Source organism: Zonotrichia albicollis, chromosome W, assembly GCF_047830755.1.
Source record: "Zonotrichia albicollis isolate bZonAlb1 chromosome W, bZonAlb1.hap1, whole genome shotgun sequence".
NCBI lineage: Eukaryota > Metazoa > Chordata > Aves > Passeriformes > Passerellidae > Zonotrichia > Zonotrichia albicollis.
Window position 1 is genome coordinate 19,337,755 of NC_133859.1, and position 25,768 is coordinate 19,363,522.

The following is a 25,768-nucleotide window of genomic DNA, read 5'->3' on the forward strand; positions in this document are numbered from 1 at the left end:
TACAAAATGTGAAATCATGTTTCAATTAGTAAAAAAAATAGGCTAATATACAAACATTTTTTAAAAATTTCATTTGTGAAGGAATGTAGCATAATTGCCCAGACTCATACCCATTCACTCCTCAGATACTGGTAGCTACCTCCTCTTGACACAAGCCTCTCTATATTAACCCAGAGAAATGTGTACATGGCCAGTCAGCCCAAGCAAAATAGTCATTCAGCTTTCCCCAAATTTAAACTATCATAAATTACCATTTAGACAGCATTATAAAGAAATTGAAGCATACAAGGAATAAACTATATTTTCTTTTTATATCAAAATGTACTCTTGAAAATGTGTTTGGCACAGTGCTAAATCATATAGTTAATACTAAATACTGCAGGGTACAATAAACCCCTGGAGTTAACTTGTGTTTACACTCTTCAAGGGATAAAAATAAAAAGATATCAATTATTCAGAAAGCCTATAAAACTCTATAAACAATATTTGTCTTGTTTTGAAAACCACTAGTATAGTAAATTTTACATAAAAGACTGCAAAATAATATAAATGGATTTAAACAGATCTTTACAATAAGAAATTCAAATAGAAACAGACAAGTAACAAAGAGAAGTAAAAAAATTTATTGCAGTATTCATTCCACCAGATTTGCTGGGGATCCCTTTTCTTGTATTATTTCAGGGCGACCTAATACATCAAAATCTACATTTACAAAAACTTCTGCAGATAGGTCATAGATACTGCATGCGGTTTTGTTTTTTTTTTTTTTTTTCCCAACAGAAAAAATTATATATCTGGGAGATTCTGCCACTTTACAGCCTGTAAAAACAATGCTTCCCTGGAAACTGGGCTACACTAAAGAAAGCCATCCGCTGCTAGTTTAAACTCCAAGAACACTTTATTAAGAACATAAACAGACTAATTTCCAACATTCACTTGTTTATTTTTTTTTAACAGAAAGGTTTTTTTCAAGGTATAAACAATTTTTTAAACTATAATACAGTGGGAGTAAAAATGAACTGAGAAGTTTCTGCTGCACAACAGCGAAGGAAGCTCCCACATAAATGTTTACCAAATATTTCCTTCTTTTTTCTTGCATCCCAGATTCCATTCTTACTCTTCATTTAACTGATTTTTTTTTTTTTTCCCAGAAAGTTGATATCTCAAGTTTTTCTGTTATTTCAATTCCTGTAAATTTGGCTGTGTGTACAAATTCATTAGCTGGAAGTTCCATCCTTGGCAGCATACAGCGATCGTAAATTTTGAACAACTTTATTAGTCAGCTTATTAGCACTCGTTAGAGCAATTTTTTTGTAAATAATGTCTGACTCTTTAATAGTGTCTACCCAAGGCACCAGTTTGCGGCCATCACGGCGCTTAGCCTCAGTCCAGGAGCCACTGTAGGAGCCTGCCATCCACTGAACACTGAAGCCATTGCTGGTTTTCTGTACTACTCTTGCAATTTGTGGTCGGTCTTTGTACTTTGGACAGCAAATAGCGATGACATCCATGACATCAACACTTTCATTCATCTGTGCTGCCAACTCTGTAGAGTCTGAATTTCGTTTTGACCTTCTCAATGACTAAAACATTGGGGGGAAAAAAGACCAAGTGTTACACAAAAGAACTTTAGTGAAATTATTGCTTTTATTGCTTTTAATCCCTTGACGCCGGGAGTTGGGATTCCCCGGCACACATTCCATTGCCGGCAATGAGACGCACCGTGACCGCCAGCGCCAAGGGGTTAACATATCCTTGTAAAACCACATATTCTTAATTTGTACCCGTGTCTTTACCTCTTATTGATATATAAAATTATATATACACACGAATCATAAAGCTACATAAAAACTTGGCAACAATAAAAATGATAACACACAGTACATTCCAAAAGAAATTTAATAAATTTTTATATGGGATAAATCTCATTTTCTAGTTTGTGTTTTTTTTATTGTCTTTTATGTTAAACTTTCTACAAAACTTGTATAAATGGTTAAGTAGAGAATCTCTATCTACAAAATGCTTTCTTTCATGTCGATTACATTACTTGGTGTACATTTAATATAATAGACTGACATTTATAATCACATAAAAATAATTTTACGTAATACGCTGTGAAATACGTTGACTCCTCCTCCGCCTCACCCCTGAAGTGCCTCCTCCTCTATCCTCCCCATCACTTTCATCATCCTCTGTCTCAGCTGCATTGTTTTTAGGGCTGCCTCCTCCAAGAAGTGAGGTAATTGCTTTGTTCCGAGCATTTGTGCTAGCTGACACCTCTCCATCTTCTTCCTCTTCATCAGGATCCAAATGTTCCATAAGGAGCTTGAACTATTAAATAAACCCCCAAAAAAACAGATCAGTTTACATTCAAACTTTAAAAACGGACATTCATATGACACTACATTAAATAAAAAACAAATTAAAAGTTAAAGAAACACTGTAAAACAAATGGCAGAAAACTTCAAACTTTAACAGCTTGTATTTTGTTCTACAAACATTTTACTTTCATTTTCTAGTAGATATGTAAAAGCTTTCTTCCTGTGCTTCCAAAACTGCAAGTTTTCTCTAGTTAATATTTTAAAGATTTGGAAAAGAAAAAAAAAAAAGGTAAATACACTAGATCTAGTCTCTGTTCCAATGACAGAAACAGAGATAAAGTGAACAAGTTATATGGTAGAGTTATACACGATGGACACCAGAAATTAGAAAATACTCTGCAAATATAAATATCCTTCAGTTGAAATTAATTTTTATTGTGTTTTAATTTATTAGAATAATTTGAAAGGTAATACTGCTAAACATCCTGAAATTGTGAGTTATCATATACCCATCACAAATGATTACCAGAAACAACATTTTGAAATCTTCTTCCAATACATCAGCATCTACTTTCAAGTTTACACTGTGTTACCTAGTTTGAAAGGATTTCAGATTTTCTGCAAAGCAACTTTACTTACATCTAAGTACTGTTTTACTATACTCCTCTTTACTTCTTCAGTAATCTTAGAATTAGCCATATCACTCCGCAGAAAATCCAGAGTTTGTTTTGGATGGAAATGTACTCCTGTCTTCCTGTTTATAGCTTTATCATACACTTTTGCAGATTCAGATGGAGAATATTTCTGAATTTTACTGTTTAAAGAGAACAAAAGAGAAGAAAGAGCTTTTAAGCAAAGTCCAAAACAATTTCAAGGAAAAGCTTTTAAAAATATTCATTTTAAGTAGTTATATTTTAACCATTCTGTATATAATACACATCCTGGTAAGAAATTAAATCATTACTTTTTCTAAGCCAGTTTCATTACATTCAACTGATTCCATTTATGGTTTTCTCTTATACAAATCTACTGCAATTATTAACAATCAACGAAACACCTCCCTCAAACTTCTTCCAAACTTAATCCTTACAAAAAACTCACTAGATAACAAGATGGCCTATTGTCTAAATATTCTTACCTATCAGAGAATCCACAGAGGTTCTTTAAATGCTGTTTCAGCATCAAAAGTAATAATATGCCTTGGGAGACATTTGCAAATTCAATTAAAGGAGCTGAATTTTCTGGTAAACATTTCATCACGGCATTTATATCATTTTCTTCATCAGAATCTGAATCAGAGTTTACTCGTTTCCGCAACCTCCGAGGCTTAGAAGCTTCCTCCTCACTTTTGCTCTCACTACCACTGTTACTGTCACTCTCAGTCTCCTCGTCTGATGAAGGCTTTCTTTCCTTTTTTTTGTCTTTCACCATAGACTGTGAGACAGAGAAGTAAACATACATTCCAAAATTAGAGTAAGTAGTATCATGTACATTTCTAAAAAATCATTATTGACGTAAATTAGGAAAAATTCCCTGAACAATATTATTAATTCATAACTTGATTTTCATAACTTTATATTCAAAGATTAAAATAATTTATGACAAAAAAAAGCTGAATTCAAGGTCCCTGAAATATTGATCCAAAGTCCACTTTTTTTGCAAGGTGGTTACAGAAAGAACTGAAGCAGAAGTACTCCATTGGCATGTTATTCTTAAAAAGACTGCTCAAGTTTGTTATCAGAGACAGTAAAATGACGTAAAAGCCATATACAATAAATCAGGAAGAAAATCTCTTTTTTTTCCACCTGAATAGAATTTTTGCATGTTACATATATTTCCATATGTACATTGGTGCAAACTAGTCCAAGCTGGTTTTAATCCTTGTCTCTGTTAAAATCCTATTACACTAATTACACTGCTGACCAGAGAGCCCCTCAAATCAGCATATACAGTATTATTAATAGCCAGTTACATTACTTGTAGAGCTACAGAATTTCATACCTGCATTATTACTGCACATAGTATGCTTTTTCATAACACAGAACTTAAAATGTCCCAAGCAGGATTTCATCCTCTACATTCTGGTCCCCCATCAAAAGAATGTGCTTTTTCAAGCAAATTAAAAATTTACTTTGGTAGGGTGAGAATTCAAAGCAGTGTTCCTTCCAGGTATCAACTCTGACTTGTAATTACTAGTCAGATTGGAAATTCTAGAAATGGGTTTGTTTCCTGACAGTTTGGACCTTCTACTGTTAAAGTAGTCCAGGAAATGAAGACACTGAAGTCTTTAAGAATCATGGAATGGGTCAGGTTGGAAGGGACCACAGTGGGTCATCTGGTTCCACCTCCCTGTTCCAGTAGGGTCATCCCAGAGAACACAGCACAAGATTGTGTCCAGATGGGTCTGGAATATCTCCAGTGAGGGAGACTCCACAGCCTTTCTGGGCAATCTGTTCCAGTGCTCAGTCACTGCACAGAGAAGTTCTTCCTCAAGTTCAGGTGGAACCTCCTGGGCATCAGTTCCTGCCCGTTCCTCTTGTCCCATTGCTGGGCCCCACTGAGCTGAGCCTGGTCCATTCTCTGACCCTTCCCTGCAGACACTGACAGACATTGATAAGGTCCCCTGACAGATGACTCCTCTTGAGGCTGAACAGCCTCAACTCCCTCTGCCTTTCCTCATAAGAGAGGTGCTCCAGTCCCTTAATCATCCTCACAGCCTCTGCTGGACCCACTCCAGGAACTCCACGTCTCTCCTGTCCTGAGGAGCCCAAAACTGGACACAGCACAAGAAACAAAGGCCTTTTTCTTACAGGATTGCGTATTGCCATAGTAACAGATAATATACCATTATTTGGGTTCTTATATGCTACCTTAAGAAAATACATATTGCACACTCTTTTCTTGCAATAAATAATGTATTTAATTTCTCCTAGGCGACACACATGGCACTGCCATCAGCTACTTGACAACAAAAGAAAATGGGATTTTGTTATTATAATTATGCATGCAAGTATTATTAATTCCAATTAATTCAGAAATATTAGGTAATTATATAGATTTAATATTAATATCTCAAAATTTATAATTCATTTTTAATAACATAAGCAGCAAAATAAGGAAAGTTTTTAACTAGTGTCTACCAGAGACAGGTCAGAACAGAAAGGGTTGTTTTTTAACTACCAGTTACAAACTAGCAATACTGGTCCATATCACAATAATGGTACTGTATTCACTGAAAAATTAACCAAATTATATAGAAGCTTATGCTGCCACCATAATAAATATACTAAAATATAAATGCACATACCTCTTTAAATGACTGTAGTAGGTTGCTACCAGAAACTGATAGTGTAATGTCTATATGATGCATTATAAACAGTGGCTCTTCCTGTGTTTGATAAGGAAAACAGGCTAGATTGTCTGCTATGTACAAGAGCATATTCACTTCTGTTTTCTGGAAGTTAAAAAAAAGTACACATAAATATACATACAAATATCTTATTAAACATATATATACATGCAAAATTTAGACATATCTAAAGATACATTATTCCTAAACAACCTAAAACTGAGTAGAGAAAGATACTGAATGATGCAAAATTGAGTAATGCATTGTATTAGGTAAATACCTTATATTATAAAGCAAAACAAAGTACCTTAGGGAAATAAAGCTATCAGTAATTATGTAATAAAAATATATTACAAAAAGAGAATTTAAGCTTGCAATGGTATATTTTTTTTCTTTATAAGTGAAGGAAACGTGGTGCTTACTGCAGTATCATCAAAGAGGTTGAGTAAGGAAATTAGAAATGCTCGTCTGTGTTGACGGTTCCCTCGAATCATGGAGTATAGGTGTGAACACAATGCATTGGATGATTCATCATGTCTAAAACCTCTCACAGGATTCTGTGGGCAGGTATTGATTGCCTGTTGTACCTGGTAAGACATCTTCATACCAGCCACTGCTTTCATCTGAAATGAAAAAGTGCTTATTTTTTATTTAAATCATTGCTTTCAAGCAGTAACACTGAAAGTGGAAATTAAACAAATGCCTGAAAACAGAAACTCCTAGATATTTTTTAATCTTTTTTCCCTTTAAGTGGTTCCTCATCTGAAGTTTAACTTTTAAACACACACTGAGGTGCACTACTGCCTTTTGAGAAAGCATACAGATTTAAACACATTTTGTGGTAGAGATCAAAATGTATTGTGAACTGCTTCTATGTTAGAAACATACAGATGATCTGTTTACCAACTACAGCCAGGTACTCAAATTTAAACAATTTTCAAGAACCATAGATTCATAGAATATCCTGAATTGGAAGAGACTCACAAGGATCATCACGTCCACCTCCCAGCCCCGCACAGGACACCCCAACAATCCCACATTGTGCCTGAGAGTTTGTCCAAACAGTTCTTAAGCTCTGGTAGTGTTGGGGCCATGACCATTACTCTGGGGAGCCTGTTCAGCTCCCGACTACCCTCTGGGTAAAGAGTCTTTTCCTACTATCCAACTTAACCCTCACCCAACACAGCTCCAGCTGTTCCCTTAGGTCCTGTCACTGGTGACCACAGAAGAGATCAGTGTTTGCCCCTCCTCTTCCCTTAATGAGGAAGTTGTAGACTGCAAAGAGGTCTCCCCTCAGTCTCCTCCAGCTGAACAGACCAAGTGCTCTCAGCTGCTCCTCATATGGCTTCCCCTCAAGGCCCTTCACCATCCTTGTGCCCTCCTTAGGATGGTCTCCAATAGCTTTCTATCCTTATATTGTGGTGACCAAAACTGCCCCTAGGACTTAAGATGAGGCTGCCCCAATGCAGAGCATAGTGGGACAATCCCCTCCCTTGACCTGCTGGTGATGCTGTGCCTGATGCACCCCAGGACACGGTTGGCCCTCCTGGCTGCCAGGGCACCACTGACTCATATTCAACTTGTCATTGACCAGGACCCTCAGGTCTGTACATCTATGGTTGCCCCATCCCAGGAGAAGAATCTGGCACTTGCCCTTGTTAAACATAATATGGTTGGTGACTGCCCAGTCCTCTAATTGGTTGAGGTCTTTCTGCAGGGCCTCCCTGCCTTCAGTGGAGTCAACAGTTCCTCCCAGTTTTGTATTGTCTGCGATCTTACTCAGTATCTTTTCCAGTCCTGCATCCAGGTTGTTAATGAAGATGTTGAAGAGCACAGGGCCAAGGATAAAGCCCTGTGGAACCCCACTAGATACAGGCCACCAGTCTGATGTCACTCCATTCACTATAACCCTTTGTGCCCCACCCGTGAGCCAGTTGCTCACCCACCGCATGGTGTTTATCCAGCTGAGGGCTGGACATTTTGTCCAGAAGGATCCTGGGAGAGACAGTATCAAAAGCTTTACTGAAATCCAGAAAGATGACATCAACTGGCTTCCCTTGATCAACCAGGTGGGTTACCTTGTCATAAAAGAAAATCAGGTTTGATAAGCAGGACTTTCCCCTCATGAAGCTGTGCTGGCTGTAACTGATGACTGCATTGTCTTTCAGGTGTTTTTCAATACCTCCCAGAATAATCTCCTCCATAACTCTACAAGGCACTGAAGCAAGACTGACAAGTGAGACTGGAGGCCTCCTTCTTGCCCTTCTTGAAAATCGAGGCAACATTCCCCAGCTTCCAGTCAGCTGGGACCTCTTCAGATTCCCAAGACCATTCACAAATCATTGAGAGAGGTTTTGTAATTACATCAGCAGCTCTGAGTAGCCTGGGATGAATCCCATCATGCCCCATAGACTTATAGGGATCCAGCTGGAACAGCAGAATCCACACATTTTCAGGGTTGACTGGGAGTTGATCATTCTCACAGTCATGGTTCTCCAGCTCAGGGCACTGGGACCCCCTTGGTCTGTCACTGGTGTTGAAAACAGAGGCAAAGAAAGCATTAAACATCTCTGTCTCGTCCATGTCCCTGTTTGTGAGGTGTCTATTCTCATCATGGAATGGGCTGATGTCATTTTTGCACTGCCATTTACTACTGACATATTGAAAAAGGCTCTTTTTATTGTCCCCCATGATCGTGAAGCCCAGCTGGAAACTAAGTACCACGCAGTTCCTTGCTCAACCCCCCTCTCTACCCCCACCCTGGTGGAATGGGAAGGACAACCAGAAGAGTAAAAGCCAGAAAACTCCTAGGTTGAGAGAATGCCAGTTTAACAAGGAAAGCAAAAGCCACACACACAAGCAAAGCAAAACAAGAAATTCATTGAGCCCTTCCCAAGGGCAGGCAGGTATTCAGCCACCTCCAGGAGAGCAGGGCCCTATCCTGTGGGACGGTGACTTGGGAAGATGAACACCATCACTCCAAAATGTCCCCCCTTCCTCCTTCTTCCCCCCACTTTACATACTGAACATGATGTCATATGGTCTGGAATACTCCTTGGGTCAGTTGGGGTCACCTGTCCAGGCTGTGTCCCCTCCCAACCTCCCATGCACCCCCAGCTCCCTCCCCAGCGTTCAAGGAGCAGAAAAAGGCCTTGGCTCTGTGTAAGCTCAGCAATAACAAAAACATCTCTGTATTATCAACTCTGTGTTCAACACAAACCCCAACACAGCCCAATGCCAGCCTCTGGGAAGGAAATTAACTCTACCCCAGCCAGAACCAGCATAACTGTCCAGCTCCAACTCCAGTTGAGCTTTGGCCACACAGATTCTCTCTACAGTTGTGAGCAGCATCTCTATATTCTTCCCATACCACCTGACTTTGCTTCCACTGGGCACACACCTCCCTTTTTTGCCTTATTTCTAAGAGAAGATTCCTGTTCAGCCATGCTGGCCTTCTGCCTTGCCTGCCTGACTTCTGATATCTGGGAATTGTCTGCTCCTGTGCCCTTAGGAGGAGATGTTTAAAAAGTGACCAGCACTGATGGACCTAGCACCTGCAAAAGTATTTTCCCAGGGGACCTTACTTGATATTTCCCTGAGCAGCCTGAAGTCTGCTTTCCTCATGACTGGAGTTGAGGTTTTGCTGGCACTTTCCCTCCTGGCAACAGAGATTTTACATTTGATTGATCAGTGGTCACTGTGGCCAAGATGGCTACCAATCACCACTTCATGCACAGAATCACAGAATATGGTGAGTTGGAAGGGACTCACAAGGATCATCAAGTCCAACTCCTGGCCATGCACAGGCACCATCCCCAAGAATCACACCATGTGCCAAGAGTGTTGTCCAAACGCTTCTTGAACTCTGTCAGGCTTGATGCTGTGACTAGTTCCCAGTGGAGCCTGTTCCAGTGCCCGACCAGCCTCTGGGTAAAGGACCTTTTCCTGATATCCAACCTAAATGTCCCCTGACACAGCTCCAGCTGTTCTCTCAAGTCCTGTCACTGGTCACCAAGAGATCAGTGTCTGCCCCTCTTCTTCCCCTCACGAGGGAGTTGTAGACTGTGATGAGGTCTGACTTCAGTTAAGTATCTCTTTGGATGCTATGAACAGTGCAATGCTCAAATTTCAGTGGAATACAATTAGATTTATAAAGTCCCACAATGTAGTACGCACACTGAACTAAGACTGAGGCCTTCTGAAATAAGGAAAGGGTGCTGCAACTCAATTTCAGATCTTTAGCAGAACTATCGTCATCATGCCACAACTCCACAAGTCTTCACTTAGCCCTCAGATTTTCCTTTCAGCAAGATCCCTCAGTTCTTGAAATCTTCCCTATGTTCCTTCTGCTTAGATTACAATTTATAAAGCATTGATGTCTTAAAGTTCTAATACATATATATTGACCTCTACTTTTACAAAGTGCTCTCTCTTAATACAGGAGAATCATTGCTAAACATTATGAAACAGCTGTCTTTACCTCTTATCAAATAAATGCTCTTAACATACTACTCGGTGAGGAAAACACTACTGTGGATTATAAATTAAAGGAATTTTTAGACTGGAAGAGATGCTTTGAATTATTATATCCTTTCTATTTCTACAAACAGAAATCTCCAAACAGGGGAAAGAGTTGGGATCTTCTTTACAACTGCTTACAGTTATTGTTATTGTTTGTTATTTATATTATTTTTCTGCAGCTGAGGCCTATGCAAGTGTTGAGTCACCAGAGAATGTAACAGTATTTTGTAAAATGATAAATAAGAATTACTTACATGAATGAACCCAGCATACTTTTTGTCTATTTCCACCAATTGCTGGTCTGCTTTGTTTCGCATAGAGGGCTCTGGATCTGTGCCCATAGCAATTAAGTACGGCACACACTTGAAAAAAACCAAATGAAATTATTATTTAGAGTCATTGTATCTTGTCTTTCTCACTCTTTGCTTTTTTATTACAGTATTGTTTATGTAATATTCTGACTACTGCAGAAACTAGAATAGGAAGCTTTATGCAACTTACTACCTGACTACTTTTTTCAAGCAATTAGAACAAAATACACAAAAGACCAGTGTCGCTCTTGCATCGAGGTCGAGGCAGGAACAGGCGAGAGGCAGGATCGTAGAAAAGGCAAAGAAGGCTTTATTCAAAAGAACCACGCAGTTTTTATAGAGTGATACAATAGGTTCTATTCTATTGGCTAACTAACAGAAACATTTTTCTCACACACTGTCCTTGAGAAGAACAGAAAAATAAAGTAGAAAAACACCACCTGCAAATTGTTTATGCTCAATGAGTTATCACATCTTTCTAATTCCCTAAAACTTCTCACAAGCCGCTGTGAGAAACGCTTGCCATTTCTCTCTGTCCTATGGCATCCACAGACCAGTGTTATCACAGAATCATAGAATAGTTTGGGTTGGAAAGGACCTTAAAGGTCATCTAGTTCCAACCCTCTGCCATGGGCAGGTACACCTTCCACTAGACCAGGTTGTTCCAAGTCCCATCCAACCTGGCCTTGAACGTTTCCAGAGATGGGGCAGCCACAGCTTCTCTGGGCAATCTGTTCCAGGGCCTCATCATCCTCATAGGGAAGAATTTCTTCCTAATATCTAATCTAATCCTACTCCCTGTCAGTTTGAAGCCATTCCCCCTCATCCTTTTACTACATGCTCTTGTAAAAAGTCCCTCTCCATCTTTCTTGTTGACTCCCTTCAGGTCCTGGAAGTTCACAGTTAGGTCACCCCAAAGCTTCTCTTCTCCAGGCTGAACAATCCCAATTCTCTCAGCCTTTCCTCACAGCAGAGGTGCTCAATTCCTCTGATCATCTTGGTGCCTCCTCTGGACTTGCTCCAGCAGGTCTATGTCCTTTCTCTGCTGGGGACCACAGAGCTGGAGGCAGCACTGCAGGTGGGGTCTCACCAGAGCAGAGGGGCAGAATCCCCTCCTTCTCTGCTCCCCACACTGTGGGATCAGTCCAGCCCACAGGGGGTTTCTGGGTACCAGCGCACATGGATGGGCATGTCCAGCCTCTCACCAACCAGCACCCCCAACTCTCTCTCCCCAAGGCTGCTCTTGATCTGTTCATCCCTCAGCCTGGATTGATCCTGGGGATTGCCCAACCAAGGTGCAGCACTAGCATAGCACTTGGTCTTGTTGAACCTCATGAGATTCCAATGGGCCACTTCTTGAGCTTGTCCAGGTCCCTCTGGATAGCCCTGTCTTTCAGGTGTGTCACCTCCACTACTCAGCTTCATGTCATCTGCAAACCTGCTGAGGGTACTGTCAATCCCTTTGTATGTGTCATTAATGAAGATATTAAATAACACTGGTCCCAATATAGACCCCTGAGGGACACCACTGGTCACTCTTATTCATTGAGGCTCGGAGGTCTTATAAGTGACAGAAGTTGTGTGAAGTTTCAGGTAGTATTTCCAGTTCTCTCAAACTCTAAAGTCAATTTACACTACAAAAAATGCCATTAAAAAAACCCAAACCACACACTACCAGTTATGATTGAACATGCACAATGGTTGTGTTATAAGCAAATAATTACAAAAATATTATGTAAGCAAAGAATAATGGTGATGATAACTGAAGTTCTGACATTGACTCTGGAATTCCATAATGTTTGGAGGACATGGGAATTAAAGTGGAGACAAGCTGTCACAGTTTTCAGGATAAAGAATTAAAGAAAATAGCTTGGCATATACATGAAATTCATAACAGAAATATGCTCCAATGCACATTTGCATGTGCACTTTAGGCACTGGCTGGGCTTTTAGATCTTGATCCAAAGACAAGAAAATACAGCATTTGGAATCTAAATTTCAAAATATGTTTTCTGTAAAGGCCCCTTGCTACAATAAGAGATTACTGTAATATAGCTGCAAGAGAAAAACTAAAAATGTGTCTAGCAAGTGTAAAAAGCTCTGAAACCTGAAGACCAAAAAAACCACGCCACATCATAAAAGGTTACCATACCTGAACAGGATGGATGAGACCCTGGTTTAATGTCAGTGCAATGACATTTAGAGCAAAGTGGCGTACACTGGACTGGGTATGAAAGAAAGCCTCAAGGACCTGTTTGAGATATAGCTGCATGATGGAACTACTCATCCCTGAGGAAATATCACCCATTTCTTTCAGATCTTCCTGCTTTGCTACTTTTTTCCCTGTAAAAAGGATGAAAGCAATAGCACACTCACCACAGTATAATAATTTACTTTGCTATTATTTGATGCATACTTATCTTTAAGCTTTATAATACAAAGACATTCCAGCCATCTTAGAATGTGTTTATGATCTCATTAAATATAAAGCAGTCTGATAGCAAATATATTTTAAAAAATTAAAGTCACACAAATTTAAAGTCTCGTTCCTTGATAAAGGTTTTATTTTTTACAATTTCTTATTTTGTATCTGCTAATTAACCTTAGAGAATATTTTGATAAAACGTATTAATACCATCATTACAGCAATTATGCATTCTGGATTGCTTTCAGGATTTATACATCCTGAAAGTAAATAATAAGCTACATGTCTCAATATACCTATACACATAATGAATTTTTGAAAATTATTCTAAGATATCTTGTGTACAATATTACTAATTAGATAACAATGTTAAATTACTCAGTTCATGTATATAGTAATTGTATGCAAGAAAGTTAGATTTTCCCTGCCTCAGAACAGAAGAACTTGGCACTTACAGTCTCTGTCTGCCTGCTGCATACGTGTATCCTCCTCCTGCAAGTAGGTCTGAAGGTTTTTCAACACCTGGATTTTTAAGTTTACTGAACAGTTCTTGTCCGAAAGAATGCTGTTGTACAGAGTCTTCACTTCCTGTTCAAACATTAAACTTGGGTGTTGTATAAATGCAAATCCTAAGGGTGGAAGAAAAGAGGAAATATTCCATGTTATTAACTAGAAATTGTATTTCTGCTTCTTAAGTCTTTCTTCAAAACAGAGGTTTGAAATTTATCTCCTCCCAAGTGTGGTGCTAACAAACAATATTGCTTTTTCATATGGACACCATTCTAAGTTTATAAGGAGTTCTATTATCTGTCTGATAGATAAAGATGGGGTCCTGACCCAGGGCAATTGAACTAAGAGTTATATAGGTCTGGATATTTAAACAATAAAATCTTAAAAGAAAAAATATAGCAAACACAAAAAAATAAAATTTAGACCTCACACTGTTATTATTCATATACCTATTAAGGTCGTGTCTTGAAAATTACCTGAAGCATTCTCAAGACTACATCTGTTAGAAGATACACACTGTAGAACTGCTTTTAGCTGCAGCCTTACCCTTGACAAAGAACTGGTTATTCTTAGTCAGGGAAGTCTTTATTTCATAAACAGTTTGATCTAAATAAGTAATAGTATATATAATTTTAGATCACATATGTAGATTTAGGAATGCTGGCAACAGACTCTTACATAGTATCATAAAAAAACAGTAATGGGAACATAACTTCCCAATTTAAACTATATTTAACTAGTTGATTAATTTTTTTAAGACTGTGAGAAAAGCAAACATTAAGTGTGTTTTTCACGACCATAGGAAACTAAGATTCTGAATGAACACACAGAAAACATAAACATAAAAAGAAGAATGGGGGAAAATGAAAGCAAATAAAATTATGTGAAAGCAATGTATAAAAGTGGGCATAACAAAGGAAAGACTGAGTCAGGTTTTTAAAACTGGCTCTGTGCACACAGAAAAGACAGTGTAGGTAGGTAATGGCTAAGTCTAGGGCAAGACCTAAGTGCATTTAAGATCTCGTTTCAATTTCAAAACAGGAAAAGGAAAGAAGGCAGGGGAGATAGAGGGGAAAGAGGTGAAAGAAAAAGGAATGATGCTCCTCTTTGAAGTAGGTAGTATAATTGTCCACTCTATACAGGTATATATAGATGTTTATAACTTGACCACCTCTGAGAAAGTCCAACCCATTTCTTAAGTTTAATTTTGAAAATGGAAAGCACTTGCATGTATGTGTAACAATTCATAACTCTCTTTCATTCACTTACTTAAAAGAATCTAAAACCACTAGTACTCTTAGGGAAATTATTATTTTTCCATCCCCTGTAAGCAGGGAAGAAATTTTACTTGGTATAAGAATTTGTCATAGGGGATGAAAAAAGGCAGCTGCTGTGTTCATTTAAGGACTGACTTCACATCTTGGGGCTGCTCTCACACCACTTCTCTTCATACCTTTGTTTTCACTCCGTTAAGGTTAAGCACTGAACTTGGCTGAGTAAGACATTACCTGTTAGATACTACCAAATTTTTTTATCCTCAATCTGCCTTGCAAGTACACATCTGGAAGAGAAGAGTAACCATAACGCTTATGGTTAAACTCAATCTCTCAACAGCAGTGACACATCCCAAAGGAAAGGTTAAAACTGTTGAGTGTCCTTACTGTAAGGACACAATAATAATTACCAAAAGGAAAGTACACACTCTTCATTTGATGCCTTCAGTGTGTATAAATTTTGGATTAGCTTGTTAGTAATTTTCATCTTATTGCTGCACGTAAATGTTGAATGTATTTGACAACTTGACTCAATATTACCAGCCTGTAAAACACAGCTTTGCACTGCCTACTACATCTCTGTACACCCAAGCAGCTACCTTCAAAGTGGAACCAGTACTTAGATTAGACTAATATATCACTGAAAACAGTTGTCTGAGGTTTAATTAAGATAAAGACTGACATGTTTACAGGCAGAGAAAAAAAGAATAAAAATATCTGAAGAATGCCTACTGATAGTCACTCCTGTTTTCTCCTCTTCCCCAAACTGATCACAGTTCAGTCTGTAATTCAGGAGCATTTCTGATGAATACAACACTCAGCCTCCATGAGTAAAGCAATCATGTCTACGGTTAGGAAGGCAGCCCCTATCCCATGTGCAATATTTTGTATAGAACAATTAAATTAGAATGGACTACAGTAAGCGTCGTGCATCTTGATACAATGCTTAGAAAAACCTCCAGCTAGTTGTTAGCACCATAGCACTGTTCCTGCAACAGAGGCAACTTAAAACCATTAATCCCACTCAGCTGTCTGCAATGGTTTCCTCACAGAATATCAAATCAAGATTCAGTCTCAGTCCTTATTCTCAGTCCTCCTTAGCCTAACCTGTACCAGGATATCTAAAAAGCCACCTAAACAGCAGCATAAGGAGGAAAATTCTTATACACAGTTAAACCGTGCAATGCAAGCTCACACACAGGAGACAACTTTCTTTAGACTAAGCCATAACCATGAACTGAACTGTTCCAGAAACCAAGGCCTATCTGTCCAAACAAGATGCTCTTACATGTACAGTTTTGGTCCTTGAGCAGAGGGTGAACATGATACAAATCACTCAATGGCAGTTCATGCATTACTGCAAGTCACTGAGATACTATACTAATGCCTTCAGACAAAAAATCTATTTACAATTGAAATACTGCCAAAGATCCAAAATAAGCTGTAATATTTAGACTATGGCATAATCTCAATGCCTCGTGAAATTTCACATATCACCTCTCAGTTGGTATAAACTACCAGAGTTCCTTCAATTTCTGTGGAATTTCTGCCCCTACACTTAAAATTCTCAAAGTTTTTCCATCATTTTTTCTATTTATTCTTTAACCATACCTTGAGGACTGAAAAACAATATTTGGAGTTACAAAATATTTGTATGAGGGAAAAAAACCTCATCTCCATTTACTTTGGAAACTTGATGCTTTTAAAGACTTGGTCATACATCAAAAAGGTATTCACTGTCAAAAGCATCCACTCTGCTGCAGAAGTATGCAACTTCCAAGTATCCCTTTGACTACATTTCTATAGCCAGGTCTCAAATAAAACATGTGGTGAACTTTGATTTTAAACAAACTTCCCTGCCACTACCCAAATAAATGCATGGATTCCTACTAGAGCAGAATAATAAAAACTATTAATATTTCTTACCAAGGCCAATAATGGCTTTTGTCTGTACTTCTTCATCTGAATGCTTTGTAAAATACATCAGTAGTTCAAGTACTTTATCCTTAATGTTAACCTGAGGAAATTAAAACACAAATAATAGCTATTAGAAGATGAAACAGATACTTCTAATCTCTTATAAAAAGCATATATATCAAAATGGAGAAGCACAATCTTACTGCATTGTCTTTGCAAAACCATGTATTTACAACCCAAAAAATTATATCATATGTATTATGAAGAAATGCATAGCTTTGAGGGCCTAGGAATACTGTGTTTTCAAACTGAAGTGGAGCATTAAATATGCACAAGACGCGGAGAATAAATACAAGTTATTTTACCTTACTGTTGCCCTTAAAATCTTCCTGATCAAAATCAAAATGCCGACACAGTGCTCCAACAGTGAAAAGTGATCTAAGGAGTGCTGGTTTATTGGCAGTAAGTATTGTACTGTTGGGGTCTTCTTGGTGTTGACTTTTTAATTTTGAAAGTGCACCTACAGCAAGATAAAAGTTTTGATCACGGTATTTAATCATGGTGTATCCCTAAAATAGGACTTGTAGGTGAAACTGAAGAGTGACATGTACATGTCGTGATTTTACTTACCATAGTATCTATTAAAACAGGCCCACACAAATTTATAGTTCTGAGTGACCTTGTTCACAACAGCCCCAAGACAGCTCACACAATGCTGAACAACCTAGGTGCAAGAAAGAACAAATGAATTATATATTTAGAATTTAAAACTGAGACTTTTGTGATGTTATGCAGGGAAAAGGCATGTAGAACTAAAAGTAACTATCTAACAGATGTAATGTCCATCTCCTAGACTGCTCCGAAAACATGCCGAAACTTATAATTGTTAAAATATAGCAACAACACATACAAACACAAGTAAACCAAGAACATTGATTTTTCATGGCTCAAAAGTTATCTTCATAATGAAGACAGACTTTCTTTAAACCAAAATTATGTATTTCACAATGTGAAATGGAATTAACTGAATAGTAGCAATTAAAAGCTTACTGTCATGCCATATTTGATGATGAGTTTCATGAGGTCTTCCTCAATAGTGGCAAGAAATGTCTCACTTGGGTGTTCCATTAGTGGCACTACAAGTTCTAAGATTTTTGCAACATTGCAGATCACCATGAAATCATTCTGGGTCTGAAACAACAGCATTTATAGCATTTAACATTTCTGGCTGTGTTACCTCTAAGTATTATTAATATGTATTATGCAATACATATATAATACATATTAATATAATACAATTACATAATAGTATGATACAATTATGTATCTTATGCAAGTTATTTGGTAAAGATTTAAAATAATATATAGTTTACATTTGCTTTTAAGTTACATATTATTTTGAAAGCAAGTTCTCGTTTTCTACAGAACTTTTATAAAAAAAAAAAATTGGTAGAAGCAGAATTCACCTGTCATCAAGGCTGAGACAGACCTGAAAACTTTTGGTCATGAAAATTTTTTTGAGTCCTAACACAAATTTAGGAACTCTTCCTGACACATGCACAGTAGAGAATGCACAACACCTGGCAACAGGTATTGGCAGCAAGTAAATAATGAAATAACCTTTTCCTATCCTGTTTGATCAGAAGCAGTCTGTTGTAGATTTGCCTAGAGAATGCTCTAGGGCTGAAACGGTAAAATTCTAGGCTATACCTGCAAGCTAAGCTGATAACAAGCATTCTCAGGCCTGCTCTTCCCTGGGCAGCTGACCTAAGGTAATGGATTGCTGTCCCTCACTCAGTCAAGCTCTTTCTTGAGCCATGGCTGCACAATCCTGCTCTGCTCCTGCCAGATGATGGGTTCATCACAACTTTCACTGAGCCAACTGTGCTAATCAAAATGGCAGAAAGCAGTGCAGTGTTTCAGAGGAGGGGGCCATTTTCCCGGACTGGGGGGATTCAGGACTGTAGCTCTATCATTTCTGTGAGCTAAACTGTCTTACAGAGAAATACAAAAACACCAGAGCTAGGGTAGAGAGAGGTGAACTGCTGAAGAGGATAGAGCAGGACATATTCCTTCTAATATTTATGCTATATGTTAGATCATCCTGTCTTATGGAACCATACCTTTAGTCTTAAGATTAACTTATTAAATCTTAACTACTTTTAAGACTGTGACCATAAAATAAAACAATTTAAAGAAATTATTTCATAACAGGTGGAAAACTGTGTTTTAGTCTTTAAGGGAAAGAAGCACAGGTTTCAGTTTCATTTGAGTGTAAAATGTGAAGGCAGAGGGTGAGGAACAGCATCTTGGAAGCTATAGAGATCATAAAATGACCTAATATCTTTAAAAGATATGATCATGAATCATAGAAACATAATTTTTATTTCTCTTTTCCTACCTTCAATTTCATCAAGCATACAAGATAGCCATTAATTTCCATGCTTAATTATCTGGGAAAAAGAAAAGACTGATTTTCTAATTTTCTCTACTTACACTACATTTAGTGGTCAGGTATGGCTGCATGGTCATGGCATGTTTGACCATTAGCTGGGGCCTGATTTTGCTGAATAAGAACAAAGTGGTTATGCAAGCAACCAAGCGACCAGAATTCACACTTTTGTTGTCAGAATCTGCAAAAAAATTAGAAAATACACAAAGCAATGTTTGAGCAATGAAAAACATACAGCCAAAAAATCATATGAATATCTCTTTCATAATATATCTTTCAAGATCAATACAGAATATTCTTATTAGATTAGAGACGAGAACATAATGTGCTAACATTTGTATGTGATCACAACATATGTAAAATAAGCAAAGATGCTTCAAAGATATCACTAGTTTTTAACCTAATTACTGTACACAGAACACTGGCCTAGCCAATGATTCCTATTACAACTGTAGAACGTATTAATACAAATAAAAAAAAAATCTGAACAAGTTATTTTAAAATTAGCTCTGTTATTGTGATTAGCTAGAGAAAATTAGGGAAGCTTTATTATTACACAGTGCTCAAAGGTTCACAATCAAAATAAATGCAATAACTCATTACCATCAGTTTTGTAATAGGAATTCTGTAACAGTAACTTTACACAATAGTCATTTGAACCACCACTGTTACAGTATCATAAAATTCAAAGAAGCTACTAGGTTGTAAACACTATTACCTGACAAGGATTCCTCATATTTAAGAATGTGCTCAACCAAATTGTCAACAAGTTGAGTACAGGCTTTCTTCACAGGTTTATATGAGGCATCTTCTTCTGACTTCAACAGCTATAGCAGAAAATTATTTAGTATTCAGGGTGCATTCATTTACATTGGATATCTACTGGTTTTATAACAATTACTACAGATCCACAAGAATTTTGCACTACAAAACCATTTAACTTCTCCATAAAAGTTACACCAATGGAGAATTAAAGAAAGGTCAGATGTTTAAAGGGCATGGATTGAATTTGTTTACTGTAAAGGACTGGTCTTGCAGTCTCCCTTCAATTTGTTTTAGTACCAAAAGAAATTTTAAAATTCTTACAATGATTGTGCCATACATTCAAAATTTATTACTTACATTTTGAAGAAGTTGTTCAAACCAATCATAGCCTGTATCTCTACAAGCTGCAACCTAAAAGTAGTTTTGAGAATAAACTGGTTAAAAAAAGCATCTGATTAAAAAATATTTCAATACAGATGCCATCTTAAAAGATCAGTAAACATGCACAGACATATTTTCATAAATATTCAGTATGATATCTTTGGAGACCAGAAACTTTTTCCTGCATTTGAAAAAGAGTTCTCACCATTTAAATGATCTCAGAATTTGTATCCCATACAACACAAGGCCTACACATTTTACTGGAGATTGCTATCTCTAATGACAACCAAATTTTGGGTTCGTCGAACAACATTTTGTACAGATTAAAGCACAAATACAAGTCTGACATATTAAAAATGAACATGTGTGTGTGTATATATATATATATGCGTGTACATATTTTTATATAAACAAACTAAGCCTTCAATGGTATCATGTGTCAGGAACAGCTCAGAGATGCTCCAAAAAAGAATTGGCAGGAGAACTGAGAATTAAATTGAAGTCAAATAAACTGACTGGTCATTCTGGAAAAATGCATAATACACTAGAATTTAGTAAAAATATTAAAAAGCAGTTTAAACTAATATTTTTAAGTCACGAGGAGAATACTTTTATTTGATATTTACATCTTGGTATAACTGATATTAAAATACCTTTTCAGTACAGTGGCTTTACCAATATGTTTTCACTACAAATGTAAAAGCATTTTATTTGAAACAGATTTTTGAGACATACAATTTAATTTGCTGCTCCTAAAAAGTAGATAACATTATGCAGATACTAGTTTACCTTGGGTGAGAACATGACCTTGCATATGTTGAAACAGCTTGATAACCTTTCAAAAGAAATGTTATCAATTGTGGAAATTTTTCTTTTAAGAGACAACTTCTTAGTTAGGCTTAATTATATGCTGCTACTAGCATTTCCTGGAAAATGTTAACTATAACAGAAACTTGTGGTGTTTTAACTGAACAAGTATTTTCCACAACCTGAATATAATGTGGTCTAAGTTATCACTGTCAGCAGATTAGTGAGCATTTAAAGTTTCTTATAGCCTGTTCCATCAGATTAATAATTCTAGCATGTATTCAATGTCAGGAGACATATAAAGAAATTAATCTGATAATTAAATTACTTGTGTATTTCTAAAATACTTAAGACAATATTCCAAAGATACTAAAAACTTAATGAAATTTTACATGCAACCTAATTAAAATTTGTTTAACATACCACATCAGTGATGTTTAGTATTTTCCTAGTCATTGCTTCTTTGTCATGATGTAGAGTTGGAGTGAACCAGAGCTTCTGGAATGTCTCATTTACTAATTTCTGAAGGAAAAAAAATAGCAGAAATAAATAATTTTATCTTGGCACATAGGTATTATTACCAATACATCCGTACAATAAATTTTTACAATAAATTTTTTACAATAAATTTTTTATGTGCACTTCTGTAAGGAATTATTCAACCTATGTGATACTGTTGTAGAGAATGTTATCTGAGATAGACCCAGATTACTATTACAGCAGTTATACTGGTCTCTAAGCAAGCTTCACTAAAATGATCACTGGGAAAGTGATGCTACAGGAAATAGTTACCATTTTCCTGCACTAATCTGCATTCCTCAGGAAAGCATAGTAGGCCTGAGAAACCGACAACTGAACACAAGACTATAATTTCTACAGCAGAATTAGCAGCAATTGTAGATTGGCATTTTCAGAACAGCTGTGAGAAGACAAAGAAGAGAGAGAAGTCTCTCTACCCAAACATAGGAAGTTGATTCCCTTACAATGTTTTTGTATAGAGGAAAAGATGGAATAGAATGAAAGTGAACTATTCCCAAATTACATATAAAGCATACGCTTGTAGGAAGCATTCCTCATCCATGGAGACTTAAAAAAACACATTGCAGATACTGCCTCATCTTTATGAGGTTGTTGGAAAGGCAAGGGTAAGGTCATCCTCCTTTCTTAGTAGCACCGTAGATACAGCTATTCATCTACTTCTTGATTAACAGTCTGCCCTGAAAGCCACTTGGCACTAACATATCTCAAGTGGTAAAATTATATGTTGCAGCTTTAAAGTTCCAGACTTCAAATCCCACTGAAAGTGTGATACAAAATTATTACAGGTGTAGTCTTAATTACCCAACAATTTAAAAATTATTTTTGCCAAATCAAACAAAAAACATCAGTGTCAGGTTTATGATTCCACATAATCTTAGGTTTTAACCCTTCTGCATATATGTCACACAAAGATAAGAATATGATGACATAAGTAATATTTTAGGGGGAATAACTGATTCATTAAACATTCAGAATTAATGCAAAATTTTCACAGATGAATACTTTATATTTTTTATACACAGAATTTATAAATCTGGCATATAAAAGCACCAAGTACTTAATTTTGACTTAAAGTTTATTTTGTTTTCAGAAAGGAATTTTATAGACTAATTTTACTTGTTAGAAAAGAGAAGTATCAGAGACAATACTTGCAAAGAGAAAAAACCCCAAAACTCTAGATAACAACTTTTTAAAATCCTTTGTCAGCAAGAACTTGATGAAAATAGAAAAAAGAAAAGAAAACCAAGTCAGACAGCAATGTAGAAAGCTATTTGCTCTTAAAAATTAAAAATAAATAAAAATAATAAAAAATTACAAAGGAGCAATGAAATACTTTTTTTATTACTTTTGCCTCAAAATATGGAAACCAATTATGATAATTTAAATCCTGAAGGATATGTTTCATTCTACCTTAATGCCTTCTTCATCATTGACTCTCCGAATCATTTTTACACACATCTCAGTAATTTTGGGAAATGTTGGTTGTTCAATGCAGATATCCCTAAGTATCTTTATGACTCTTTTTCTGACACTGATACCAGTATCCTGTGAGGAGAAAAACATTATGCTCTTGAAAAGAAATCAGACATATTATTAATGTATTATATAAATTATACTTGAAGATCACACAATCTGACCTGAAAAATGCATTCAGAAAATGCAGCTAAAATATTCTGGAGTATATTTATATGAAAGATCAGCATAACTTTATTTGCAACAATTCTAAAGGTTTGGGCTGAGTCCCCAAAACATTGAAACACTTCCTCCATTTATATCATCCCAATTAGGAACTCATGATATTGCAAATGTATAATGCCACTTCTTAATTCAAGATCTTAGAAGCTAGATGCGCTGATGCTTTAGCTACTGTTTATGAACACCTAAGATCCTTTGTAAGTCTGGACTGTAATACTTCAAAATTCTTGAATAAAGCTTATGGTTGATATGTGCAGCAAATATTTTCCAATTTCCTAGGCTTCATCTAAGGAGAAGGATGAGTAGCTTCATTTCATATTACTTAATTCAAAATATGTTTAATCTAAATGCCAGGATGAGTGCCTTTATGCATCCTCATATGGACATTTCCAAAACACCTTACAAACAAGTTTTATCATGTAACTATAGCAAATGAGTAGTATTTGACTAAAAACCTAACATGAATGCTAAAAGCGTTATCTTAAATTAACACTGTATTTATCGGATCATCCAGGCAAAACCCACTTTTTATACAAAAAATCTAATAAAAAGCCTTTTAAAGCACTAAAACATGGCCTAAAAAACCAAAGTAGTTTTATCTTTTATTTTCTTTTGGGTAACAAATGACAACTTTAAATTACATTGTTATAGACTCTTTTTATCACCCACACTTCTGAACTGCCATCAATAACCCATATCTGAGACTTCAGAGATGTGGCAAAATTCCTCATTCCATTTAATCTGTGCCTCAATAAAGGAACGAAAAGGAATATAATTCTGATTCTGTTGCAGTACAACTTTCTATATATATTTACTTATTGATGTATAAGCTGGTTCTGGCTGGGGTAGAGTTAATTTCCTTCCCAGAGGCTGGCATTGGGCTGTGTTGGGGTTTGTGTTGAACACAGAGTTGATAATACAGAGATGTTTTTGTTATTGCTGAGCTTGCACAGAGCCAAGGCCTTTTTCTGCTCCTTGAACACTGGGGAGGGAGCTGGGGGTGCATGGGAGGTTGGGAGGGGACACAGCCTGGACAGGTGACCCCAACTGACCCAAGGAGTATTCCAGACCATATGACATCATGCTCAGTATGTAAAGTGGGGGGAAGAAGGAGGAAGGGGGGACATTTTGGAGTGATGGTGTTCATCTTCCCAAGTCACCGTCCCACAGGATAGGGCCCTGCTCTCCTGGAGGTGGCTGAATACCTGCCTGCCCTTGGGAAGGGCTCAATGAATTTCTTGTTTTGCTTTGCTTGTGTGTGTGGCTTTTGCTTTCCTTGTTAAACTGACATTCTCTCAACCTAGGAGTTTTCTGGCTTTTACTCCTCTGATTCTCTCCCCAGTCCTGATGGTGGGGTTGTGAGCGAGTAGTTGCATGAGGCTTGGCTGCTGGCTGGGGTGAAACCACAACAATGTAACAAAGCCTCACTGAAAACAAGCAATGCATTATAGAAGGTTGGTCTTAAATAATGATGCTCCTCATTAAAATAATAACATACATATAACATACTCTTGGAATCATCATTCCATATTATTAACCATCTAAACTCAGTTGAAAACAAATTTTCCAATGACACATCATAAATAAGTCACCGTACCAATATTCTTTCAATAAGCATATCATAATACTGCTCAGCTAGCTGAGGACGACAGAGCACAAATCGGCCAAGAAGCTCCACAGCTGCCTCTCTTACACTAGTGGAGTTATCCATTAGCCGCCCATGAACTCCTCGTTGCATATCCAGCTAAAAATGAACAAATAAAACACAAATCCAAAATAAGAATTAAAGACTTCTTTAAAGTGTGACAGAAGAATGCATATACATGATAGATATTTCAGATTTTTTTACCCTGGCTAGAATACTGGGGTCTACAGCAACAACCTCAGACAGACACTTCATGGCTTTTGTTCGAACAGCAATTGCATTTTCACCAAGTACACGTAGAATCTAATAAAAGAACAAAAACAAAGATTCATTTGCTTTGGGAAGGTCACAAAATGTTTAACAGGCAACAGTGCACCAGAATAACATGCAAATGAAGTAACTAAAATAAGAATTCCCTTTATTTTAAACTCTACTTTTGCCATTCACTTGTGCCTTTCATCATGGTTCTTTCAATAGAAGAGGTGGATTTGGGCACCATCATTTTAAGAATGGCTCTATATGCAGATCACTATAAGTAACAGAACCTAAACTAAGCTAAACCAAACCAGTACCGGAGTCCAAACATGTTGCCATGACAACATGTTAGTGCTCTTCTCCCAGAAAAAGGAAAAAAACCACACTGGTTAAACAGCCTCCAAAGTGACAGCAACATGCACTGCAAGCAAGTAGCTAAGCTGGCTTGTATTTTCAAATTAAGATAAATTTAATGAGTTAATATCACCACATGAGCGTGCATCTGGCAGAAACTGTAAGAGATTTCAACATTCTGTAATTACTTTTATACTGTGTACATCTAAGATATTCATTTTGCCATCTACATCCATTAACAAATAA

The 25,768-nt window shown here is 36.9% G+C and overlaps 1 protein-coding gene across 4 annotated transcripts in view; it reads right to left on the reverse strand.

Moving 5' to 3' along the window:
* Positions 1–750: 750 nt before the first annotated feature.
* Positions 751–25,768, reverse strand: part of LOC141726828 (nipped-B-like protein) — a 175,785-nt gene continuing 150,767 nt past the window's right edge. For 3 of the 4 annotated variants that reach the window (XM_074531922.1, XM_074531924.1, XM_074531925.1), the window contains 20 exons: positions 25,118–25,216; positions 24,866–25,012; positions 22,984–23,118; positions 21,457–21,555; positions 20,203–20,256; positions 19,799–19,907; positions 19,125–19,261; positions 17,679–17,819; positions 17,259–17,352; positions 16,994–17,148; positions 16,638–16,728; positions 13,383–13,556; positions 12,655–12,845; positions 10,446–10,553; positions 6,093–6,293; positions 5,629–5,775; positions 3,460–3,755; positions 2,961–3,135; positions 2,146–2,331; positions 751–1,583 (listed from right to left, as the gene is read on the reverse strand). In XM_074531922.1, coding sequence (XP_074388023.1) covers positions 1,218–1,583; positions 2,146–2,331; positions 2,961–3,135; positions 3,460–3,755; positions 5,629–5,775; positions 6,093–6,293; positions 10,446–10,553; positions 12,655–12,845; positions 13,383–13,556; positions 16,638–16,728; positions 16,994–17,148; positions 17,259–17,352; positions 17,679–17,819; positions 19,125–19,261; positions 19,799–19,907; positions 20,203–20,256; positions 21,457–21,555; positions 22,984–23,118; positions 24,866–25,012; positions 25,118–25,216 — 3,105 coding nt within the window. In that variant the 3' untranslated portion in view covers positions 751–1,217. Of the gene's footprint in view, positions 1,584–2,104; positions 2,332–2,960; positions 3,136–3,459; positions 3,756–5,628; positions 5,776–6,092; positions 6,294–10,445; positions 10,554–12,654; positions 12,846–13,382; positions 13,557–16,637; positions 16,729–16,993; positions 17,149–17,258; positions 17,353–17,678; positions 17,820–19,124; positions 19,262–19,798; positions 19,908–20,202; positions 20,257–21,456; positions 21,556–22,983; positions 23,119–24,865; positions 25,013–25,117; positions 25,217–25,768 lie in introns of all 4 variants that reach the window. The other variant, XM_074531923.1, reaches the window with a different exon arrangement.